At 45.5% G+C, this 24462-nt stretch overlaps 1 protein-coding gene across 1 annotated transcript in view; it reads left to right on the forward strand.

Moving 5' to 3' along the window:
* LOC106749403 (discoidin domain-containing receptor 2-like) overlaps window positions 1-24462 on the forward strand; it is a 325440-nt gene that overhangs the window by 146201 nt on the left and 154777 nt on the right. The window contains exons 3-4 of the mRNA XM_014628805.1: window positions 10047-10304; window positions 19405-19507. Of these exons, the coding sequence (XP_014484291.1) occupies window positions 10112-10304; window positions 19405-19507 (296 nt within the window). The 5' untranslated portion in view covers window positions 10047-10111. The remainder of the gene's footprint in view (window positions 1-10046; window positions 10305-19404; window positions 19508-24462) is intronic.

A 24462-nucleotide genomic window follows, 5' to 3' on the forward strand; every position in this document is an offset into this window, starting at 1 on the left:
TCTCTCTCTCTTTCTCTCTCTCATTCTCTACTACCGTGTCTCTGCGACAACGAAATCCGAAACGCGGAGCAAGTTTTACGAGGAGGTGGAGGAGGGGAAGGTGGAGGGGGAGGAAGGCAGCGCGCGCGCGCGCGCGCTCGATATCGGCTATGGCGTTGCATGCGAAATTCTTCGTCGAGCAGAAAGCTCTCGAAAGCTTCATAGTTTCCAAGAGCTGCGCTGCGACGAGTGGCGATAAGTGGCGCGCTTAACTCGACAGCGGAGAGGTAGTTTCAACTTCTCCCGGTCGCCTACAAACGTCGACGTCCTGAAAAACATTAAATCCGCCCGATTCCCGGACGCGTCTCGCCGTCCGATCGAAAAATAATCTTTATACGAGGTGGTATCGCGCGGATATCGTGTGCCTCCCCCTCCTCCCTCTCTCTCTCTCTCTTGGTTTCCTTTTCTCTCTTTCCGAGAGCGCGTGGATTCCTCGGTCGATTTTCAGCGGACCCATCCGCGACGGAAACGCATCGAGAGAAGGGTCGGCTTCGCGTTTGTCGAAACTTCTTTTCCATCCTCTCGTCGTGTCTTTGTAACCGAGCGATTCGTATTCCGTCAAAGCGTAGTCTATTATCCACCTCGCGTCTTTTTTACCCACCTGGTGCCTCTTTTGTCGTCCGCGCTTCGTACGATACCCCCAGACGCACACATGCGAGCGCGTGGCCTAATGCGTCAGTGAGCGATCTCTAATTATAGAAGTGTGACGCGGCGAGCGGGCGCGTTAACGCAGATCGAAATTCGAAATCGGATTTTTCCCGCTCCGGGGATACAGGGATACCTCTTAGTTTTCTCTTTGAGGTGTAAACGTCAGCCTTTAGGTTCCCGTGAGATTTTCCGCCGGGTAGCAAAGTGGCGCTGTTCGATCCGGTAACCATGTTTTCCCAAATCCTCCGGTTCCTCTGAGGAGACGGTGGCGCGTTTGTTCGGCGGCTACGTGGAGGAACTGGATAGGAGCCGCGGGACGGGGTAGTGGCTGGAGTGGAAGTAGAAGCGGCGGCGCAAGTGGTAGCAGTCGGCGAAGGGGAACGCACGGGCGGCGGGCGGGAAGAAGACGAGATGGGCTCGAAATTGGTACAAACCGAATAATTCCGAGCGAAGCCTCACCTGAATCGTCTCCATCGAGACGAGCAACGGCGCTTGCATTATCGACTGAGCTTCCGCGAATCGAGCCGGATTCTGCGGAGCGAAACAAGCGTACCGGGTGTACGTTTGCCTATCGAACTTTACCGCGAAGGGGGATGAAAATAGGAACCAGAGAGAGAGAGAGAGAGAGAAAAGAGAAAGGGAAATAGGAAGTGTTATTTATAATTTAACGCTCCGGGATATGGGCTCCCCTAAGGCGCTATTATAGACCATTTGTTACAGTGATAATTTTGTATACACAAAGATACAAGCGTATTAACGTTTGGCAAAAAGAGAAATAGAATCGATTAGGATGAAAATTAATATAAATAATTTATATAAATATTTTACCGTGTTCAACGGTGTTTTTTATAGCGTAATGTGACTGTGCGTTTGATGTATTTTAAAACCACGAGAGAGGGTATAGTTCAATCAGCCACCGGGGTCATTCGATAATTACGTCACACCACGTGGCGGGGGGAGAGGGGGGAGATCTATTGGCTTGCGTGATGGTTGTGATGGCAGGAGAGGGAGAAATACCACGGAACGTTACATTAAGCCCTCGGCACTCGGTGCTTATTTTCGTGCTGTATCTCAAGAAATCTAGTAATATAATACGGCGGCAGGAGGGAGGAAGTAATTTTACATGTCACGTAATATTGGAAGAGGGTCCAAATAATTTTCTGACAAAATGTGACGAGGAGGGAGGCGGGTAAAAAATATTCAAATTCGCATGACGTAATTATTGAATAGCCTCCATCCGTGATCCCTATATCCTAAACAGTGCAAGCAAATATTCGTGTAATTTTGCTGTAAAAACCTCAATGTTAATTACTCGACGAATATCAGGAAAAGGGCTGTTCTACAGTCTGGCAGAAGTCAAGTGAAAAGAGCATCTGAACTTTGAAACTGATACTTTCACACGACACTGCAATATGGCAGTTAGATCACTTAGGGGATCGAGTGTTTCTCCTTGCTTTTTCGCTTTGAAAATTACATTATTGTATAATGTACATAATTGTTTACGTTGTAGCGTTTAAAAAAATCGACGTACAACAAAATTGCGATGTATGCTGTAAATTTTCAATCATCTTAGTGATAAAAGCTAATATGTTCATCTCTTCTGTGATTCTAAGAATGAAAAGCAAGAGAGAGAGAAAGGGGGGGGGGGATAAACTATATACACTTCTTATCCTCTCCAAAGAATCGCTAAACCTTTGCTTAACGACGAGCGACTCGGCGGACTTTTAAATTTCATACACTTTTTCTCTCCCCGTACGCTTTTCTTCTCCCCTGAGAAGCGAGCGCCTGGCCCCTTTTCCGCTCTTTTTCCTCTCTCCCTCTCTTTCTTCCCTTTTTCTATCCTTTCCCTCCCCCCTCCTCACACTCGTCCGCTCTCGCTCTCTCCCGGGTAATCCATACTGGATTAGCCGCGACCCCTAAGAGCAATGAGTTTAATGTCTGGCGTCGTTTCTGCGGTCGTTAACGAGGATTACATTAATTCATCTCGCTACCTGTTATGATAAACAAACTTCGTCGCGGGATGAATAATGCGGCGTTTACGGGAAGAACCGAAACGATCTCCCCGGGAGCATAAACACGGGAGAGACGCGTGTCTCGCGTGTTAAGAAAATAATTCCACCTTCCTCTGCAATTTTTTCAACGATTTACTCGACAAAGTTGAAAAACAGGCAGACAGGCAAAGAGAAAGGCAGAGAGAGAGAGAGAGAGAGAGAGGGAGAGAGAGAGATTCGTTGTTTCTCAAGCCCTTCGTTTATTTAACGCTCTCCCGGAACTTGTCGAACTTCAAGACCCGCGGGAATATAGTGGCGCGCGAGATACGCGATATTATCGATGTGAAAAATAAGCGAAGACCAGTTCGGCCGCGTTTCGGGATTAGCGAGCCGGCCGGCTGGATACGCTAGTAGGGAAACACCGGACGCGGGAAAATGATACATCGATGCGTCGGTTAACCGAGGCTCGCGAAACGCACGCTGTGCAATTGATGAATTACCCCGAGCGCGCGAAAGCGATCGCATTGCCTGCCGCGAGCCTTCGAATTTCCCCCGCCTTTCGAGCAGCCCCCCAGGCTCGAAAGGCTCGCGTTTCTCCCTCGGAGCTGCAGCTCGCCCTCTGAAAAAGTATCGTTGTCCTGGGCTGTCATCTTTAATTATCTTCGTAGAATCGAGATGAGACGAGAGGCCGCCACGATTCATCCGTCGGGACCGACGCGTCGACCCGCCGGCGGTCCCTCCTCTCTCTCTTTCTCTCTATTTCCAGCCGGAGAAACACGGAGGAATCTCTGTTTATCCCTCCTCCTCACTCTCTCTCTCTTTCCATGCTCGGTCGAAGACGAACGTGATGACGGACGGTGTGTTGTCGTTCAAAGGGGTGGCCGGATAGCGGCCCGTCAGAATTAATTAATTCCGTCGGCGCTTCCCCCGGCTTCCCGTTTCTTTCAGCGCCGTCAGCTCCGCCGCCGGCTACGACGGCGGCCGCATCTGCGACAGGTCCTCCTGAGCCGTGCTCCAGGGCGCCGTCGAGTTTCCTCTTTCTCTCTTTCTCGCTCGGTCTCTGGAAATCGCGACGAACCGCGAAAAAGCGTGCCCGCCCGAGCGAGGCGATCGCGATAACTCCGTCGGGTTGCTCAGCGACTCCGAAAACAGAAAGAGAGGAAGTAAAAGATAAAAAGAAAGAGAGAGAGAGAGAGAGAGAGAGAGAGAGAGAGGGAGTGGAGAAAGAGGGAACTCCTGCGAGACGATTTCAAAGAGAGGGGCAGGCGGTCGTAGATAAAGAAAACTAGAAGTAGGAAATAAAAGGAAAGAGATAGGTGGAAAGGGCTGACTAGGTAGGTCGGGCGGGCGAATGGTAGCCGAAGGGAGACCGAGAGAGAGAGAGAGAGGGAGAGGAAGAGAGAGAGCGCGTGGAATGAAATTTGCATCGCAAAATCCTACCGTTTACCCTGTCCCACCCTGCGACTCCCTCTTTCACTCGGTGAAGGAGAAGCGGTCGTGCTATCCGTATATATACCGGGTAATGACGGTGCTCGGTATCCCGTGAAGAAAAGGAGGAACGTCCATTGGACAAGCGGGACTCGCTTCTGCATCGTGGATCCTGTTTTGTGTCTCGTGTAGGCTTGTTTGTTTTGCACGGGCTATCGAACGCACACAAAAGAGCGCGGGCGCGCTTCCGCACTCACTCGTCCTCCTCCACCTCTACATCTACCACTCTTGGTCCACTTCGCAGACCCCAACCCTCATCGCAATCTCTCGTTCCCCTCTCCCTTCCCCCTCTGAGGTTTCTTCGCCCGGTCGCAGTGGCGGCCGCCCGTCGCAAGAAAAGGGACCCGAGGCGGTGACCTATGAAGCAGGAATTTTTAGGGCTTTAACCGTCCCTCGCGCGAAAACGTTTATCACGTTCGCGCTTGATGTGCACGAGCGTGACCGAGGAGGGGGTGGAGAGGGATGAGGGATTCTGCCGCACTTCGGGCGAGTGCTGGTAGTCGCTGGTTTCGCTCTTCATGGCGGTTCGCCGCTGAGGAACACTCGGGGAAATTCCCTGGTATCTGAGACTTTCTTGATGTACAATCACTAAATAGAATGGATAATGTAAACAAAACGGGCAATGTAGAAATCGCAAAAAATGTCGAAAATTCAAACACCGAAATTCAGGCGAAAATTACATGAATGTAGAATCAATTTAATCTGCGCAACAGCTATTACTCCGTTTCTACCGATCGACGTTTCCTTAGTTTCCTAGTGAGAATGAAAAGTGTCCGGTCGGAAAAATTAATTGAAAAAACTACAAAATGCTCCCACCGGTCGAGTCCGACCCACCTTATTGTACGTGTGACTTGAACGGACCTTCGTTATTCGGGTTAATCGTGTTTTTCAGATACGATGTAACATTAAGTCGAGTAAATGGCTAAATTTCAGACAGCATCAGCATACACTAATACATTAAGGACAGTTTTTATTAAAGAAAAGCCAATACATTTCTGGTCGAGAATGTGAATATGATTTCGGTAGGATCCAGCTGATATTTTTCGCTGTAAATCGTTTAAATTCAAACAGCTGATAAATTTAGCAGCGGTGGCAGTGACACTGGCTGTCCCTATTTCGAAGATATATTTTAGCCGACACAGCTGGATTTTCGCTCCGGCGATTAATTCTTTTCCGAAGGTAGGATGAAAAAGACAGACACACGGCGTCGTCCGTCGACGTCATCGGCGCGGGGGAGGGGAGTTCGCAGGTGTTCCTCGCGCTGCGATCGGATATTTCGCCTGATTGCGACGATAATTCGCCAGGTGAGAGATAAGCACGGTGCTCCGCCCGAGGAGGAGGAAACTCGCGCGGGAGAGAAACAAAGAGGACGTACGTCGCGGAAAAGGGGCTCGGCGCGTTCTGTTCTCAGCCCGCGCGTATATTAAAGGAGATACTTAAAATGTAAATATTATTGACGCGATATCCCGCGCGTGTAAGTCATGTCGTATATATATTACCGGATATATAAGCCGGCAGGGCTGAAACTTTAGTGCCGGATATAACTTTCCGCCGTGAATAAATCTCGGTCCCGTCGTAACACTCGCTCGCGTAACACGTTACGCTGGAAATTTTCCATCTACTTACGTCCGAGGAAGGGAGAGAGAGAGAGAGAGAAAGCGAATAAGCGAGGAAACGAGGATGAAAGAGAGAGAGAGAGAGGGGGGGGGGGGGGGCGCGCGATCGGCCGAGAACAGCGCACGCCGCGTACGGTCGCCTACCTAATTTTCTTTATTTCTCCCTTTAGGCGAATTTTGTAAAATCACGCGACCATGCTGTAATGGCCCCTATGAGTGAGTGAATAAACGAGCGGGTGAGAGAGAGAGAGAGAGGGAGAGAGAAAGCGAACAGAGAGCGAACGAGCCTTACTGCTTCGTCTACGGTGGCTTCGGGCTGCGCGTAATGTGATCTCTCCTGGTCGCGCGCGGCTCGCTCGTTAGCGATCGATAATTATAAATAATTAGTGAGGCTAGGCGTGTCTCTTTGGCGGCGGTAGCTCTGCAAGAGCGAGCGAGGGACCGGCCGAGCGTAGATGCGCTTTATCTTGGAAAAAAAGCGCCGTGTGCGGGGAGCATTAACGATCCCCACGTGCCGTGAGGCTACTCGTTTTTCAGCATCGGGCCGACCCCGCTTGAAAGTACGTTTCCATTATCTTGCTTGTTACTCGCGCTGTAACTCCAGCCGGAGCACGGCCTCGCCGGCGGTTTCTCGCGCGCGTAATACGCGCGTAGCCGAGCCGAGCGTCGCCCGGTTTTGCCGAGAGAGGTGCAATGTACCTCTCTCTCTCTCTTTCTCTCCAACGTCCGTCCGTCCGTCCGCCCAGCCGCCGGGAGCTTTCCATTCTCGCGCTCCATCGAGTATTCAAAGCAACCTATCCGGGAGTTCCATTATAGGTCCCGGTGCATGTGTATTGCAGCGTATCTTACAACTTCAATACCGCGGCGCAACACTTGTTCCTGACGGGCTTTAGGGCCCTCGTTCGTATTCCCGGCCGCGTCTCCGATCGTCCCCCCCCCCCCCNAAGTCTAATGTCGCAGGAAAAGGAATGTTTTCTAACACGCGCGCGGTGTCGCATCGATCACAACTCGATTCGATCTCGCCGAGCCGCTCCTGTTCTCCTCCTCCTTCTTCTCGTCTCCGTTCCGGAGCGATCGCTCGACGATAATTTAATAATTCGCGACTCCCGACCACTCTCGGCCGCCGAGCCGGCGTTGGAATTATGTAACGCCCCGGTCTCTATAGCTGCTTCCTCCTGAGATATTTATACGCCGCGTTCGGTCGCGATAAAAGGACGCCGGTGGATCATTAATTCATCCTTAATTGCGCACGGGCTTCTTTCGCCGAAGCTAACGATCGAACATGCGCACGACCCGAAGCAGAACCGGCGGAGCGAGCCCGGAAGATGCCCTCCTTGTTCCAATGTGTCCCGACTGGAGGAATACTCGTTTGGAGATCAAGCCGGGCTGTTGGAAATTGGGACTTGACTAAATTACAGGGTAATGTGAGCTGTGACTAGTTGTTTCATCGATCCCGATTTCTAACGTTTCTTCTCACCATCGAATCTCAACTTCTACTTGTTTCATCGAATTTCTCGTTCGCGTGTTCATTTATTTCGTCGAATTCTAATTTTCTTCTTTGTTCCCTTCATCGAATCTGAATTTTTTTATAGTTGTTTCATCGAATTTTAAATTGTAATCTTTGTTTCCTCTATGAGTCCTAGTTTCTAATAATTGTTTCTTCGCCGAATCCTAATTTCTGACGTTTCTTTCGTCCACCTTTTCACTTTTCCAGTGTTTGCTTCTTTCGCCAAATTCGAATTTCTGATTTGTTTGTTTAATCGAATTCTAATTTCCAATCGAACTTTCAACATTAAACCGACACGGGCTTAACACGATGATTTCTCCTGATAGAACGAGACATTTTTCCGACTTACCATTTCGGGAGACGATAGAGCTCGATCGCGAGACGCCGAGCGTGCGAACGCACTCGAACGCGCACCGGATGCCGGCAGTTACTCCTCTCGCCTCGGAGTTTCGCGGAACAGCCATGCTTGAAATTAATATCGCTAGTGCCGGGAAAAATAATTTCACCTCCGGCCAAGGTGGGAGGTAGTCAGGGAGAGAGAGAGAGAGGGAGGGAGGTCTCTCTCCGTGTGTACCTCTGTGTGTGTGAATAATGCATGAAGCGTGACGCGAAATCTGTGGACGCGATGTTGCAGTTGCAGCTGCAGCATATGGAGCGTACTTACACTGGCCGTGCGTGTGTCCCCTCGGGTACGACGATGACGGCGGCTGCCTCTCGTAGTGCAATGCGATACAATTGCAGCTGCGGCGCGCCGGTAGACGACGATTCCGCCGCCCTCGACCTCTTTCCCGAAAACGATCGCGTTCGTTAATAGCGGCCCGGCGCAATTAAAATTTCACGCCCGGTGGCATAGTAATGTTGCCGCTATTCGTCGGCGAGCCGTGTATAGCCGGAATGATGCGGATTATCCGCGGGTATCGCGCGACTAATCGCCGACGGTATTGCTCGGATCGTTCTCGAACGACTTTATTCCGGCCACTTCGGCATTCAGGGTACACGATTCGTTGGGAACGCGAAAGCGGCGCCCGAGTCGAAATTTTGCGATGCCGCAGAGAAAAACATCTCTTTGAAATTTCTTTGGATTGAATATTTCTCTTTAATTAAAATTCGTCTTTTGGAGCGGAGCAAACGGGCGTTTGATTGAACAAATAGGATTGTGTGACTTCTCGAATAATAAATATCTTTGCGTCAAATAACACGTTTCTTTCGTATTTTCATTCGGACATTACAATTGTTGTCACGACCAATAAATTGTTTGAAAGAAGTAGCATGTTGCTTGAGAAATATTATGGAACTTCTTTATTTCAGTGGAACAATATTTAATATATAATGAAATAATTTTTTACTGAGAACCAAATATTTCATTCTCTCTAAATAATATTGCTTTTTATATCAAACAACATGGTTTATTCTGGTGAGGCAATAATGTTTTCGTTTAAACAAAGTGGTAGTAAATTATGTTGTTTACGTTAAACAGATCCAAGTCAAGCAAATACGTGTAGTAAATAAAAAGAAAAACGTTTTCTTTGTATATATTTCAACGCTCTTAACCCTGAGAGCAGCATCCGCGATTTTGAGACTAAAGTAACATCGTAGATCTCTCAGGCTTGCATCACGAAAAGAATGGTAGACATCGTAGTTTTTTGCATTTTTATAAATCATTACATTTCTAAGTTTATTGCCAATTTTTAATTGTTGTCCTCGTAGACTGGTTGCCGTCTAGAAATCAATTATTTCACTGAATCATACCGATAATGGCAAATATAATTAAGGTCTATATGGGCCTTTCTTTAACTCTACGGGTCAATGTTTTGCCCCTCTATACTAGCGTGCTAAAAATATTTCCCACTCTGAGAAGCCACCAGATGTTAGCCCATCAGCGAATCTTCTGATTTATAAAGGTTCTTGTTAGGGGCAGCTTTCGTAAAGCATTTCTCTTCGTTTACAAGCCCGATGAGAAAAATACTCGGTCAATCGCCGGGTGAAAAAGCGCCTAGGCTCGTAACTAAGAGAGTCTACCATATCACCCTCGGCGTGGTGAGGAGCCAGAGGAGTTTACTTCTTTTTATTCTCCGTCGGTAAATTTACCTCGGCAGTTAATTCCATTGTAGTGTCCCGGCTACAATACATTTACGCGATAACGGCTGGCGTTGTTTTCGTTGGACCTCCTTGCATGAGGCGCAAGATAAACTTATCGATGAGGCGACACAACGGCGCAATTGCATTGAAAAAGAAAGACAGAATATGTGTGTGTGTGTGTGTGTGTGTATCTGACGGTGAGATGGAGAGCGAACAACGAACGTAACTAGCGACATAAGAATTCTAGACTGAGTATGCACTGTTGATTTAGGGTACCAATTTGCAATAAGAGGACAATTACGGTACTTCGGGTCATCTGGCTCGACTAGCCAGCATTTGTAATATATGTAAGGCAAAGGTATCGATGTCTTCACATGTACCTAACTCCGAAAATTCCTATTATTTTTAGTTTCTTAATATAAATATTTAAACGCTCAATATATATAAAGTTTTAAATGCACCCGAGGAATCGGTGACGGAGATACCCGAAGCACGAGTAACCTTCGCTGATCAGACCTTTCCCCCGTAGAGTTCCCCGTCCAGATGCATTCACGTCGCACGGGCGAACGCGGAGCGGCGGTCCCGCGAAAACATCGTCGCGGCCGCTCCGCTTCGCCTTGACATTTTCGGAGTGTCTGCGGACGATTAACACGGATTGCTCTGTTCTGCCCTGCTCAGGAGATCGACGCGCGCCTGTAACCGCCCGGCGACCATCACGATGCCAGGAACGTGCTTGATGACCGATGCGGTCAGGGCCGCGGATAGTTAGTGATGAGGAGGAGCGAGTTATCGGCGTGCCGACGGCCCGGGTCACCAGTAACATGCCAGTCCTTGGTGCCAGCAGCGCCGAGCCGACTCCACTTCGAGGACTTCTCGTCGCCGCCGCTGCCTTCGTCCTGCTCTCCTTGCCGCGTGTCTGCCGCAGCACGGATCCAGGTGAGAGTCCCCGAAGCGCACCGAGCCGAACTCCCGGACGCGCGTCGTGCGAGCAAGTTTTATGACTTCCGAAAAGTGTCTTTCTTCCTATCTCCCTCGCTCTCTCCTCGAGTCGCTTAAACTTTTGTCAGTCTCCTACAACCTGCCACTTTTGTCCCAGCGCGCCGCCGTCGTCGCTCGACGACGAGTCGAAAGGACGATTGAAAAATCTTATAGGAGGCGTCCCGCGGAGACAGCGAGTTTCCCGCGGCGAAATGGCTCTTGGAACGGGTATGAGCGCGAGACCGAATGTATTCTGGTTCCTCGAGAATCGAGCTTTCCTGGAGCCTTCGCGCGCGCGGAAATTAATTTGAGAATTAGTCCGGGCCTTCGATCGATGCGGTAAGTCTTCGGCCTTTTGCTCTTAGTAATGTTATCTCTCCGACAATAGGCGTTACCTGCACTGCCGGTCCGCAGTTCTTATACAAAATCCATTAAAGAATTACTAAACATTTTTGAAATTTCTCTAGTTACTATATATCTAGTTTCCTAATTACTATTAGCAATTACTATTTATAATTAGGAAATTACATATATAATAACTAGAGAAACTTAGAAGAATCATTTCCACACATATATTAATTTATTATCATTTTTTCAAGTATATATAATAATTTATTGTACGCTATATATAGAATATTAATATGCAGTATCAAAATATTTTATGGAAAATATGAGTTAAATAAAGTGTTTCACTCATCTTAAAGACTGAATGTTCCTTTTCAATTTTATATAAAAATTTATTTACTTCTGTAATTTTTTTCTAAATTACTTTTTTTCCAAAATTATCCGAATAATTTACCATAATTTACCGAACAAGTTACCGTTAAATTGCATTATTTTTATTTCTACATACGAGTGTCAAGCCGAATGTCTTATCAGGAAACTTTCTTTCCTATCTTAGAAAAATCGAAACGTGTGATTTTTTTAATTTCACGTGCAAGGTGTAATTTTTGCAATTGTTTCAGTCATTTGTTTTGATTAAAATCCTTAAGCATGATTTCGTATTACTTGCGACCGCGTTAAAGCTCCTCGCAAATCGCAATACAATTTCATGTATGTTATGCGTGACTTAACTGAAAAATTCTGACTTAACTCTAAATTCATATTCGTATCTCCGTAAAGCAAGTTTTAGGTAATCGGTAATTTTTTTTTATACAAACGTCGACTATAGTTAACTGTGCTCGACACTCGTCCACTTCTCACATTTCTTTATTTCGTTACTGATAAAACGATTCGTGTCTGCATATAATCTTTCGTTTTTTTACCAGCAGCAAGATTTTCAAACATATCAACGTATAAATATTTTATCAGAAGACGTGATACACGAAAATGCTTCGCACATATCCATGTAGGAATATACGTTCTATAAGTACATGATACTGACGCGGTATTTGCTGGTACCGAAAAGCGAATGTCATGTTTCGGTGCTGGTCCGGTACTATCAAAGCAGCACACAATATTTATAAAATATTTTAAAAATATAGACACTAAATGTTCTGTAATATTCAAATGTCCGAGAAATTCAGGTAAGGGGGAAAGATTATGATAAATATCCCAGCGAGAAGTGACTTATCGAATCGACGTCGATTTGACGTGATTTCGATTATTTCGATGTCGATTTGACGTCAATTTGACGTCGATTTGATGTCCATTTCTCGCTGAGATTGAACACTGACGAAGTGCCAATTCAATACTGAAATACGGACTTCACGTTACGATACCAATGTTTTAAATCGGAAAACGGGAAGCTGGTTACTAACGTGCGAGTTGAAATTCCAGTTCTACATTAAGTTTATTTAGTTCTACATAAAGTCTTCAAAAATCTTCTATTGTGTTCCCTTCAGCGCTACAAAATGAAAATTATCCTCATTTTCTCCGCTTGAAGGCTCAATGTGGAATTTAAAATTCCCTCCCGGGAGGTCTGGATTCCCTTTGTAGCATCAAAGCGGCGTTATTAGTGTTCCTTTGATGCTACGAACGAGAAGTTATTTTTTCCCCACTTGAAGACTCAACGTTGATCTAAATGGACTTAATATCGGTCGATACGGGATGAAAATTTCGACTCGCCATTAGCAAATTTCGACACGGACAACTGCTCACGCGACGGTCGCCGGCGCGACTCCACGTGGTACCTGTCGTACCGAGAAAGGTCGGCGCTGCTTTCAGACTCGACGCGACGATCAGACGCGTTCGAGTAACGCGAACATTTCAGAATATTTCCGCGCGTTCACGCGAGAATAACAATTCGGCTGTCCTCCGGCGAAACGGAGGCGAAATTCCTTGCGACGTTCGCCGCTGATGAAAGCATTCACGAGCGAGTTATCTCGAGCGAGGATCCTCCGCGAGGCGCGACGACCACCGAGAGAGAAGAGTCGGAGGGGGCCGGGGAGAGGGTGGAGGATGTCGTGCGTGCTAATTCTTTTTTTTCTCTCCCTCGCCGGCATACAGCGCGGCGACGTCGTATCGTCTAACACACACCTGGCCTCTCCTCACCGCGGCATTGTGCCCTCGTAAATGAAATGTCAGCCGCACGATGAATTAACAATACTATCTAATAGCTGCTCAGACGCAGACGAGCGAGCGGTCCCGCGCATTGTGCCGATTCGTTCTGGCGTGTCGTGCCGCGCCCGCGCGCTAACTCTCAGCCCCGCTCCCGGCTCTCCTTGTTTACCGCTCATCCGTTATGTTTTTATGCAAATTAATTGTTGCCCGTGGAGAAAGGCGCGCTGACATTACCGTTAAACGACGAGATGCGGACGGATACCGCGGATGAAGCGGAAATGCGCCCACCTACCTTCTGTTTCTATCTTTTTCAGCGGCTTTGCGGCTCGCGATATAACGTCGAATCCGGTCTCGTTTAATTTATTTACGCCAACGTCGGAACGATTCGCGATTAAAGAGCGAATTCTCCCGACGACGTCTCCGGCGTATCGGGAAAATGGCGAGAGTGGTGGCGCGAATTCGGACGGAAAACGGAAAGAGAAGCATTCCCCGTGGCGCTACCAGTCGTAAAGTCGACGTCATGTATGCCGCGTTATTACCTGGACAGAAGGAAAAATTGCTGCGGACCGTCGGGGACCGAATAAAACGTGTTGAATTTAACAGAAAATTTTCTAGTGTGAAGCAAACAACCGCTTATAAATAAATATTATATCGCGTATAATCAACTATATTTCCGCTCGTAGTAAATTTTGGTCGAGGAATATTTGAGCGAGCGTTTTACTTGTATCAAATAAATATTACTCAATCGGTGGCGCCTTTTCCAGCGTCACGTGACTCTAACTATAGAAATTCGTCAAATATTATTGGATCGTCGTTAGACCTCGCGACGGTTTCACAATTTCAACTCGTATCACGTGTGTGCGTGCACGCGCGGCACACATTTCTTCGACATTCGTATGTTAATCGGCGATAGATATCTCCGATGGAAATAATTAATGCTTCCCTAAATATTAATTATTAATTATTGACTGTCGTTACGCGCGCCAGTCCGCTCGCTCGCTCGCTCGTTCGACACGCTTAAGCTGCACGGAATCGGACTGTCAGTCATGTCACAAATCATTGGAATCGTTCATTATCCCGCGCGTTGCGCGAAAACGCATCGCGCGTCTAGGATATCCCAATACGTCAGCTTGACTTATTGCTTTGGGACATAACACTAAAGCTCGGGTTCATAGCCGTTATCGTCGCGCATATTGGATATTCAATGCGCGCGATACGCGCGCATCCGCCCGCACGCGGCAGGGAAAGCGCGGCCGTGCGCTGACGGCTCTGCGAAGTGAGAGGGGAGGAACGGGGTTAAAATTCGCGGCGCGAATAGCCGCGAGAAAAAAAAAAGTGTGACTTTTTCACGCGGCGATTAATATTCCGGATTTTATGGGCGGGATAACGGGCGCGGGGGAACATTATCTCGGTATCGAAAAACGCGATGCGAATCATCATCCGGCGGATTGGATTTTTCGAGTTTCGTAACGCCCGAAATCCTCTCCCTCTCTCTGTCGCTCTCGCGAGAGCGAGGGAAAAATAATTTTGAGAAATAGCGAATGTTATGCTGTGTAGTAGACGAATGTACAGGGTGCTTCTTAAGTGTTCTAGCAGAAAAATATTTGGTAACTATCTGGAATTATCATAACTATAAACTATGGTAGAAGAATTATAGTCAGAAGAACTTATTTTTTTTACTAAGTATTGCTATATACACAGTGAAAAATTGCGTGTTACTTCAAGACGTGGGGAGTGTGTTGAAAAGTACATAAATATAATGTTAAACTAACACATTTACCTTGTCGACAATATGTTCACAAACACGTATTTGTGTGCTTTCTAACGCTACTTTTCAAAACATTCCCGATGTTAAAGTAACAAAACATTTCAGTGAACCGTTTTTAACCACCGCATTTTTTACTGTGCAGTACCAGTGATACAATAACGTGCACGATGTTGCTACTATTTTATCAATTATAACCAAAAAAGGTTGCAGTTGAGGCCGAAAATAATTATACTTGCTATCAACGCACTGTCCAACATTGTAGAAATTGATCTTGAAAGTAATTAAAATACACTCAAGTCACAACTTGATATCACTTAAAAAACGCCCTAAACATTCACATATCCGCAGCATAAAATTCGCGGTCTCTCTCTGAATTGTTTTTCTCCGTGCGTTCCGAAAGCGTCGTTCGTTTCGCGACGTTTTACGCGCACTCGGCGCACGACGACGACGATTGTTCGGCGGCGGCGAATTATTTCGTATAATTTTCGGACGCGAAACATCGGTGGCTCGTCGTCGGAGCCCGGCTAAATCCCGATTAGTTCGATAATTACAGCACAGTTCATCTCGTTTGCAGTATGTCGCGCTAACGGCTGCGGCATAAAGGCGAATACTGCCTGCAAATACGATCGAAGTTGCGCGGCTGGGATATGGGGGCTATAACGTTTATTAGAGGATGATTTCGTACACACTCACGAAGACACACACACAGGCATATACGAGCGCGCGAGTATGGGCGAGCGGGCGGGCGTGCACCGTGGAAACGTAACGCTATTTCTCCTCAGCTTTACTTCCAAAGTCCGTTAGCGCGCGTTATCTGATCGCCGAATTTCACACCGCTCGTCCCGGTCAGCATTGTTGCTATTTACGGACAAGCCGCTCGGCCGTTGTTGTACTTATGCGCGTTAATTAATACGGAGACGCATTAACGGAGAGAGTCGGGTCGAAAGCCCGCGGTAACGTCGATGATAATCTCGCGCGCTCCGTACGCCGAGAGAAAGGTGTAATTAATTTCGCTAAAACAGTGTGATTTATCTCTCTAGCCTGTAGTCATGTTCGGCGTCCTTTTGTTCGAATGAAAGAGTAGCGGTGGCGATATGCATAGAAGCTTGTTATCATAGGAAGTAATTATCTAACTCCGGCTCTACAAAGTGACTCGTCTATCGAGCCATTGAGATTATCGACGATTTCACGGACTTTTACAAGTCTCTAATATTTATATATAATTTACATATAATAATTCCATTAAATTTATATATTAAATCTTACAATTATTTTACAATTATCAATGACAGCGACGGCGTTGCAATTCCATTTCTTGTCGGTGTGCATTTCGTCCGAAGGACGTTGTAAAAAGTGTAATAAAGTGTAATAAGGGGAAGAGAGAGAGGGAGAAAGAGAGAGGGGAGGGATGGAGGGAGAGTGCGAGGCACGCGAGGGGCCCGTTATGAAAGTATGCAAAGGACCCCCGGTCGATTTGTAGCGCACTAGAAAAGTCATAACTTTCATTTGTGAAATTTTTTAATAAAACGCGCTAAAACACGACACGGCGCAAACTCTGCCGCTAAATGGACCCCTCGTTAAATGAGTCACGTAACGTTGTCATTTTACAATACGTTTTAGCTGGGGCGACGGGAACCAGAGGGATTGGAAAAAAGCATTCGCGCTGCAAAATGTAGTTTTGTAATATTTATCTTCTTGATCTCCAGCAGCCATTTCGTCGCGCGCGCGCACTTTCGCAATAACGAGCTCGCGCATTGACAACGCTGCGAATTCATATTTTTTTATATCGGAATAAGCCGGAACGAATGGAAAAAACGGGGCAAAAATTAGGGGGAGGGAGAGAGAGAGAGAGAGAAGGAAAGAAGAGGGAGAGAGCAGGAGGTACCGTTCGACAAATTTATTAAAAGATTCGATGGTCTTTTTCTCAATCTGTCGGTAAACCGTTAAGTGTTTTCGTCTTCGTATTCTTCATCTTTTACACCTTGTACCTGGTGCATCTTCGGCCACATATATAATAATATATATAAATACCAATAACAGCACGCATATGGTTTTAACCACAAAAATAACACGCATATAAAGTTATCGTCACCACGGTAACATTCGCTAGAAAAATATTTCTCCCGACTATAATTCTATCATTGTGATAATTATATAATTATAAATACTTTTCCTTCATACTCATATTTAGACGCCTCTATCAGATGACCGGTTAAAGAGATAACGAATTCGCGAACTTTCGGCGACCCCGGAAACAAGCCTCCCCCCTCCCCTTTTTTCTCTCTCTCGCGAGATGTAATAATGTTCGCCTTTGACGTATCGAAGGCGCGCAGAGACGGTCTTTGGTCCGCGACGAGTCGCCGACTCGCACACGCGCGCACACTCGTCGAACGAGACGCGGCATATACAGTTCCGCCACACAATGGACCGCCGACGGGTGAAACGTAGGGGACAGTTACAAACACAAACGAAGTTTTGCGTCCCGCGGTAATGCCCGGTTCATGGAGGACCGCCGGCCCCGGTAGTGGCTCCGGAGGCCGGGCTAATCCCACGTCCGCTGCATTCCGCAGTTTTGAAACTTTCCGTCGTAACTGCAGCACCGTAGTTTAAGCGCGCGGGGCCGTTCGCCGGCTCTCGCTGCGGAATACGAGGGAATTTATCACAGGCCGCGTCGCAACAGCGCCGACATTGTCATATCGGCGGCGTCGGTCGATACCGCCGGTGTCTATCGATCTTCGCTCGGCGCGAAGGCATTTCGTGTATTACGCGGGGAGAAAGACAAAAAAGAAGGGAAATGAGGGGGAAACGCGGTCGCGTCGTTCCGGGACGCGAATGTCGTCCGATCTGAGCCGCGAGATGCTCGAAACAATTTTGAGACACCGCGTGGCGAAGAGGCGGGGAGGCTCGAAATAGAGCGGCCGAAAAGGTGTAAACCACGTTACAGGTGTGTAAATGAAGTACCGGCGAACCCGGGAAGCTATTTCTAGCTTTCTTGGCGTTCTGGGGTTAGTTTGAGGCGAAGCTTCGAGGGTAATTCGACAGGATGAATCGTGAGCGAATGTCTCTGGGACTATGTGGAATATATCAAGTAGTTGAAACGTTAAGTATGTGAAATATTTTAAACGAAAGTTTTCTGATATTTAATGTACTTGACGGCTTGATGTACATTTCAATTGCTTAAAGTGTCATATGGTTGTGTTAAAGGTGTGTTGAAAAATGATATATTTGGAAAGCGCAGACAAACACGTAACTGTGAAGAGCACGAGGCAGCGTAAAATTCTTGCCTGAAATATTGATTTTTCATTTACCCCGCGATTTCGGAGATACCCGTTCATTTTCAATTTTACCGAATTCTCCTCGAGGGAGGTGAATCTTTTATAGGGTTGTTCCAACCCCTAAACGTGCGGTCTGCTGAGGCTCTTCAAATATCCAATAGGCATTCTATAAAAAATTCTTTGAGAACTAATTGAGATTCACACAGTGAAAAATTGTGTGCTAAATTTAACGCATTTCACATGTCCCATTCAAACGGTCCGTCGAAATTTTTGCGTTGATTTAACGTAAGGTGAATATTTTAAGAAGTAATACAAGTAGTATTAAGTAGTATTAATGGAATTTATTTTGTTAAATTTAATGAAATAATCCTCTAATTGTTTCGAACCACGCATCTCGCGCGACTACCTCGTCTCTTCTCTATCCGTGCTTCTTCCGCGTGCGTTTCAACCGAGATGGAAAACATCCGCACGCGTCTACGTCGAAACAATGCCGGACGTTTCGACGGATATCGCATTTTTGCATGGCCGCATATCGGCGTTCGTAACGACGAAGTAGCGCGAGACAAAAGAATTTGTCATATTTGCTGACAGGCGCTTCGCGGAATCAAGTCGTTCCCGTCGATATCTCGAATATATTGTCGATCATTAAAAAACCATCGGTATCGGCGGGCGACGAGAAAAGAGGAGGAGACGTGGAAATGCGAATGCGTGTTCGAGTGCCGCGATTTTAAAATCATCTCTCTTGCGCACCCAGCGGAATACGAAGTTGCGTGCTTGCGATGGTCGACGGGAATTTTCTCGGCGCGTAACGTTCGCTCATCGTTAACGGAATCGTCGCGAGAACGAGATGGTCGGGGCGAAACTGAATCGCGAAAACCCGCGATCTTCGATCGCAGGTGGAAGGGAAAGGGTGTTATTATATCCACAGAATTGGTGAACTGTAGCACCATAATTTTGGAGAATAAATCTTCTTGACTGAATAATTATATTATTAATTAATTTAGGATAATAATTATTGAATATTATTTGGTAAACTAATACGTTGTTACAATCACTCGAGTGTTAATTTCAATAGAAGAACAGCACAGATCGACGTACTATTTTGTTTTTGGAGTCTAAAACCCTATTCAAGGTGTAAAGTCTCTCTCTCTCTCTCTCTCTAATATTGCTATTGAATTCGGAAGATTTACTCCTATCACGGCGCTGCCGAGTAATTTTAGTGATAAATAACAGCACTTTTTTATCGTGTAGGTAAAAATGCGGAAACGAGGAATTAATTAACGTTCGACGATCTGCTCGAGCGAAATTGGCGATGGAACGTCTTCGCTTCGAAATAACCCCCCGTTATTCTCTCTCTCTCTCTCTCTCTGTCTGTCTATCTGTCTCTTAAAATCTCTCTATCTCTCTGCCTCTGCCGGTGAGAATCTTCGCTCCGACGTTGCGCGAGCGCGCGTTAACGAAATGAAGATTGATATTGAATTTTGCCTAACTCCATCGCGCGAATTGTTTCCAGGACAATGCACCGCGGCGTTGGGTATGGAGAGCGGAGAAATTCCCGATGAAGACATCACGGCGAGTTCTATGTACGATCCCAGCCTCGGACCGAAACATGCCAGGTAGGAGAACAATCGTATCGCCGCGCCAGGCTGCCATCGTCAAACGCAGCGGCGACTGGCGGCGGCTATTTCGGTGTGTCTCCGGGAAACGAATTTCCGACTTGAGCGAGCGTGTCCTTGGCTCGAACGTCGTCGTCATCGTCGTTGTCGTTTGACGTGATTTCTTAATCGCGATCTCTCATCGTCACTCTCACTAAGTCGATTCAATGAAAATGTCACCATTTGAATCAGTGAAACAGTAAAGTAGATTAGGGAGAATTGGGAAAATGTTGATATTTTGTCTTCTGTAGCTTTTATTTTTCCAAATTTCGCGACAAAAATTTAGACTGATCTGTTACTCTACTGAGGAAATTCAAGTTCATTCGTCGAGTTTGAATGGACTATCGTAAAAATTGAGAATGTAATTAAATAAATTGCAAGGTCGAATATTTCCCCCAAATCTCCCCCGTATCAAGGAGAGATGGAACAAATGGTAAGGGAATTGGGGTAAAATAATAAAAACAACTATTAATGCATTTATTGAAATATTAAATAAAAATTATTTATTAATTGCCTATTATAAAAAAGGCAGTAAAATAAGTGTTTTGTGGAAAAATGATAATAATATTAAGACTGATAATAATAGACATTTATGAAGTTTGTAAAGACGTCTCAAGAAAGGATTAGGACGCTTTAAATCTCCCTGATTGACTTCTTTATATTAAAACGGTTGCCAGAATTTAGGTTTAACTTTGAGATTAGAACATACCTGTATTGTAAAGCTTAAGAACTGTATTAGAATGAATTGAGTATAATTCTTATGAAATTCAACCACAAAAAGATGTCATAAATATTATAGTAAGAAAATAATCACTTTCGCTAATAAAAAAATATCGTTTTACTTACCTTAATTAAAAATTATAATGTTTACAACTTGGTAAAAGCTAAGTTTTCATACATGTCATATAGAGACACATCAGCTGTGTTTCAGTCAAAAGTATATTACCAATCGAAAGAAAGAAATATATTAACACTGTCTTAATTCTTCTCCGGCACCAATCCCCTTTTTCCCTATTCTATCGATAATCAGTGAATATTTATTAATTTCTAGTGAAAAACACTTCTATTTAGCTCTTATTTAACACTTCATTGATTTTGGCCGGTTTTGTCCACCACTTCCCTCCTGCTTCCCCCCCCCCCCCCCCNCCCCGTTACTTTAAATTTCGATCGTTGGAAAGATCTAAAAAAAATAGTATCAATTTCGCGAGATATTTTTCATACGGTTATCAGTGCGCATAAACGCGATATCGAGTTTCTCCCGTGTTACGCGTATTTTTTTACCGTGATGCGTTGCCATTGTTATTATTACACACACATACACACAAGGGCACACACATCGATGCACCTCGAAAGTGCTCGGGTGCATTTTCATCGAATTTGGAGTTTCGAAACGGCCCGTCCGCGAAAATATAGAACACGCCGTCGCCGTGGCCGCAGCTCGTTGCGGGCGCAACACGGCCAGCCATTGCGTCGGTTCTTACTTAATTATAAAACTGCACTTTACGTCGACCTCCAAGTGAAACGTTACGCGCAGTACGCGCGTCTCGGATTCTGCTCGAGTGAAATTAGGTAATTGCGATTCGACTCACACCGCGATATCGAAATTCTCCGGTCTGGCAGTGTAAATCGCGTGACACGGAGGAATGTCTCGCGCGAATGGCATTAGCGACGGGGACCCCCCGTGCTACTCGGCCCGTTTTCTTTCTTATTGCAACGCCGAGATTAAAATTGCCGGGCAACGCGGCGCGTTCGCGTTCCGCGCGCCTTGAGGTGTATTGAAATTTTAAGTAACGCGCGGCCTCGTAAGAGAAGCCGGCGTTCCCGTGAAACACGGCCTTATCGGCCGCGCGAATTCATCGCGGTCACGAGGAACCACTGAACTCTATGCTGTATTGGAATATCAGGTGCTGTAGGAGGAATCGGGCAAAATGAGAGAGAAGTAGGGTTAACCGGGGTAATGGCGGTCACCTAAGCGGAAACTCCCATAAAACTGTTAAGAAATGTCGGATCCAGGATCTGCCTGGTGCAATGAATACTTACGGGTGTTTGTTATAATATGGATTGGCGCAAAAAATTTCATAAAAATATGCATCAGAGGGACCAACGAAAAAGCGAGAAATGAGATTTTGACCGGGATCGCTCCGACCTCGGGGTAATGCCGGTCAGCGATGTTTACAGCGTATGAAACGAGAGAAGACACAGATTTCACGGGAAATCGAATATATTTATTGAAGAAAAAATGTGACAAAAGTTTTGCATGTAATATCTAGAAAAAATACTCAATTGTTTGTTGACTTGCATTCACTGCAATGATATTCATCGGGGATATCCCAATCAGTGCAATTCTTATGCGTTCAAAGTCCGCGAAACACGCAGCGAAATCACATTTCATCAGCTCTCCCAAATTCTCCACAAAGTGAACGTAACTCTTAATCCCAGTCAGTAATTCAATCCCAGCACCGACTGACTGGCATTTTATCAAAAATTACATGTTTTCACAAATTAGATTAGTTAGATTAACCACGTTGTAACGATTCATCAATTCAGGAAACCAATCCTCCTACCATATATTGGGAGGTTTGAGTGACGTTGCAAAAAATAGTATAATAATTTAGCACGAATAAATGTGCCGACTTACCGCGTTTCTTTAGCAGCGATCAGAAAATGACGAAACAAACTTCTCGCAATGGCTCGGTCGTGAACAATGCTAAGATAGCGATGTTTTGTCTGATACTTCTTTTGACTCTCCATAGAGGACGGAAACTTACTTAGAATTCAATTCGTGCCGACTACTGCACCGAGAAACCCATTTAGTTGAATCAAGCAAATATTTTATTTGACTATGGGCAAATACATTTTTCGATTCTAATAACCAAAGTTTGGTTCAGAAAACTAAACCTTGGTTCTTATAATAAAAAATTGATTTGCCTATAGTCAAACAAGAATTTAGTTGATTCAACTGAATGGGTTTCTCAATGTGACCGATATTATCGCGTAATGCCTTACTGTCCGTATCCTTTTTTAATATCGTATTATTATATAAATATCAACTCACTCAAAATCTTGTGCTCGTAGCTTCCACATAACTGATAAAATTATAATATTATTAGAAAGGGACAGGATAAACTAAAAAAATGTTAAAGTTTCGTGCCATAAAAAATTGTAAGAACTTTGAATATGGTTCGAACACCACTTTTCACAAGTAAATTAGTATATTCGAATGTCTGCAGAAGAGATTATGAAAATTGTTGACTAATTAGAAATTACAACGCAGAGAAGGAAATAGTACTGTGCTATTTATCTTTTATTTCGGCGTATCCCGACTTCTTAATATGATATCTAGCATTCCAGTATAATTTAGAGTTCAATACGAGAAATGAAGAAATCCGATCGGTTGTGCAAATTAAACGGATGAATTTTCGCGAGAAACATCGCCGTTGTGCGGGGCCGTACGCTAGTCGGACTTTGGGCGCCGCGTTCTACAATCCCGGTGAATTTCGCTGAAATTCGAAGGAACAATGGAGGCTTTCGAGATAAAACAGTATACAGGTTATTGTTCTCTTTTGACGCTGGGAAATTATTTAATATTCATTTATTTCGATATTCCGCCTGCGCGTGTAATCTTTATATTTAATTTCGCCATATTTCGACATTCCACTCACGTCCAATCGTCATTTTTAATTTTGATAAGCGAGGTATTGATTGTGTAAGTTAACTGCAAATAATGGCGCGTGCAATGAGCAAATATTAAGTAATGTAATAAAGATTAATGAGCGAGCACGGTGGAAAGCAATAAATTTACTATTTTCCAAATTTTAGTATTTTTTATTGAGAATTTCAATAGGATTTGGAAATTTCATTAAGGTGGTAAAGAAAAGAATTTTTGGGGCAGAGATAGCAGTTATTATGCAGAGGCATCAATAGAGGTTTAAATTAAATTATTTGTTCAAATTTAATTAAATTAAATTAAATTTAAGTTCCGTGTGATGACAATTCTAAACAAAAGTGCGAGAAAGGGAGCGACGTGAAGTTCGAAATAGAATTCACGGTCCAAGGGTCACTTCCCTTAAAGTAAAATAAATTTTGATCCAAGCTGTGAATTACTGTCAAACCTTCGGTGCCACTGTTTAATGCGATGTCGATCAATTTGTAATATTTTCATTATGTTCATTTACAAACAATACATCCGCCTTGAAACTCCGCCTCGGGGCTACTGCCGCGCAGGATCTCGGCGGAATATCCGCGGAGTCGCCCTTTGTCTATTTATCAACGGTCATTATTATAATCATACAATTTTCACACCCATATTTCTCCCCATTCCTCACACCCTTTTTTATCCTAGAGAGAGAGAGAGAGAGAGAGAGAGAGAGAGAGAGAGAAAAAGAGAGAAGGGGGTTCATGATAAATGATACGCTCGAAAGCAACGGGATAATTATGAGTGGCGTGTAACACAAGGCGCCGCCCATGCGCGCGTTGGTACACGGCGCCCCTCTCGACGCGGAAATAAAATCAGCGCGCGGTCCGCGCGTAAGACGCATAATCCAAGTCGGAGAAATTAAGATCGATCGGCGGCCGACCGAGTCAGGATGGGACCGCGTCATCCGCCGCGATTAGCGGACGTAGTAGCGTGTCTCTCTCTCGTCGTTGATAACGAGCTATCCGTGCATTACAGACCCGCGTCCTGCGAGTGTGCAGGATGCGCGCGAGTCGAGTGAATCGATCTCGTCAACGATACGCGACAATTTACGCGCGGTAGGCTCTCTCCTCCTCTCCTTTGGTGAGCCATCGAAAACCGTGACGCGATCTCCGATAATAACCGGTTTCGTGTTTCGATACCCTCGTTAGGCCGCCACTGAAAAACGGCGTTGGTGTGATCGAAAAGGAAGAGCGTGGGACGGGGAGAAAGGGGGGGGGGG

The sequence above is a fragment of the Dinoponera quadriceps genome, unplaced genomic scaffold (genome assembly GCF_001313825.1).
Source record: "Dinoponera quadriceps isolate SergipeBrazil2010 unplaced genomic scaffold, ASM131382v1 scaffold3386, whole genome shotgun sequence".
NCBI lineage: Eukaryota > Metazoa > Arthropoda > Insecta > Hymenoptera > Formicidae > Dinoponera > Dinoponera quadriceps.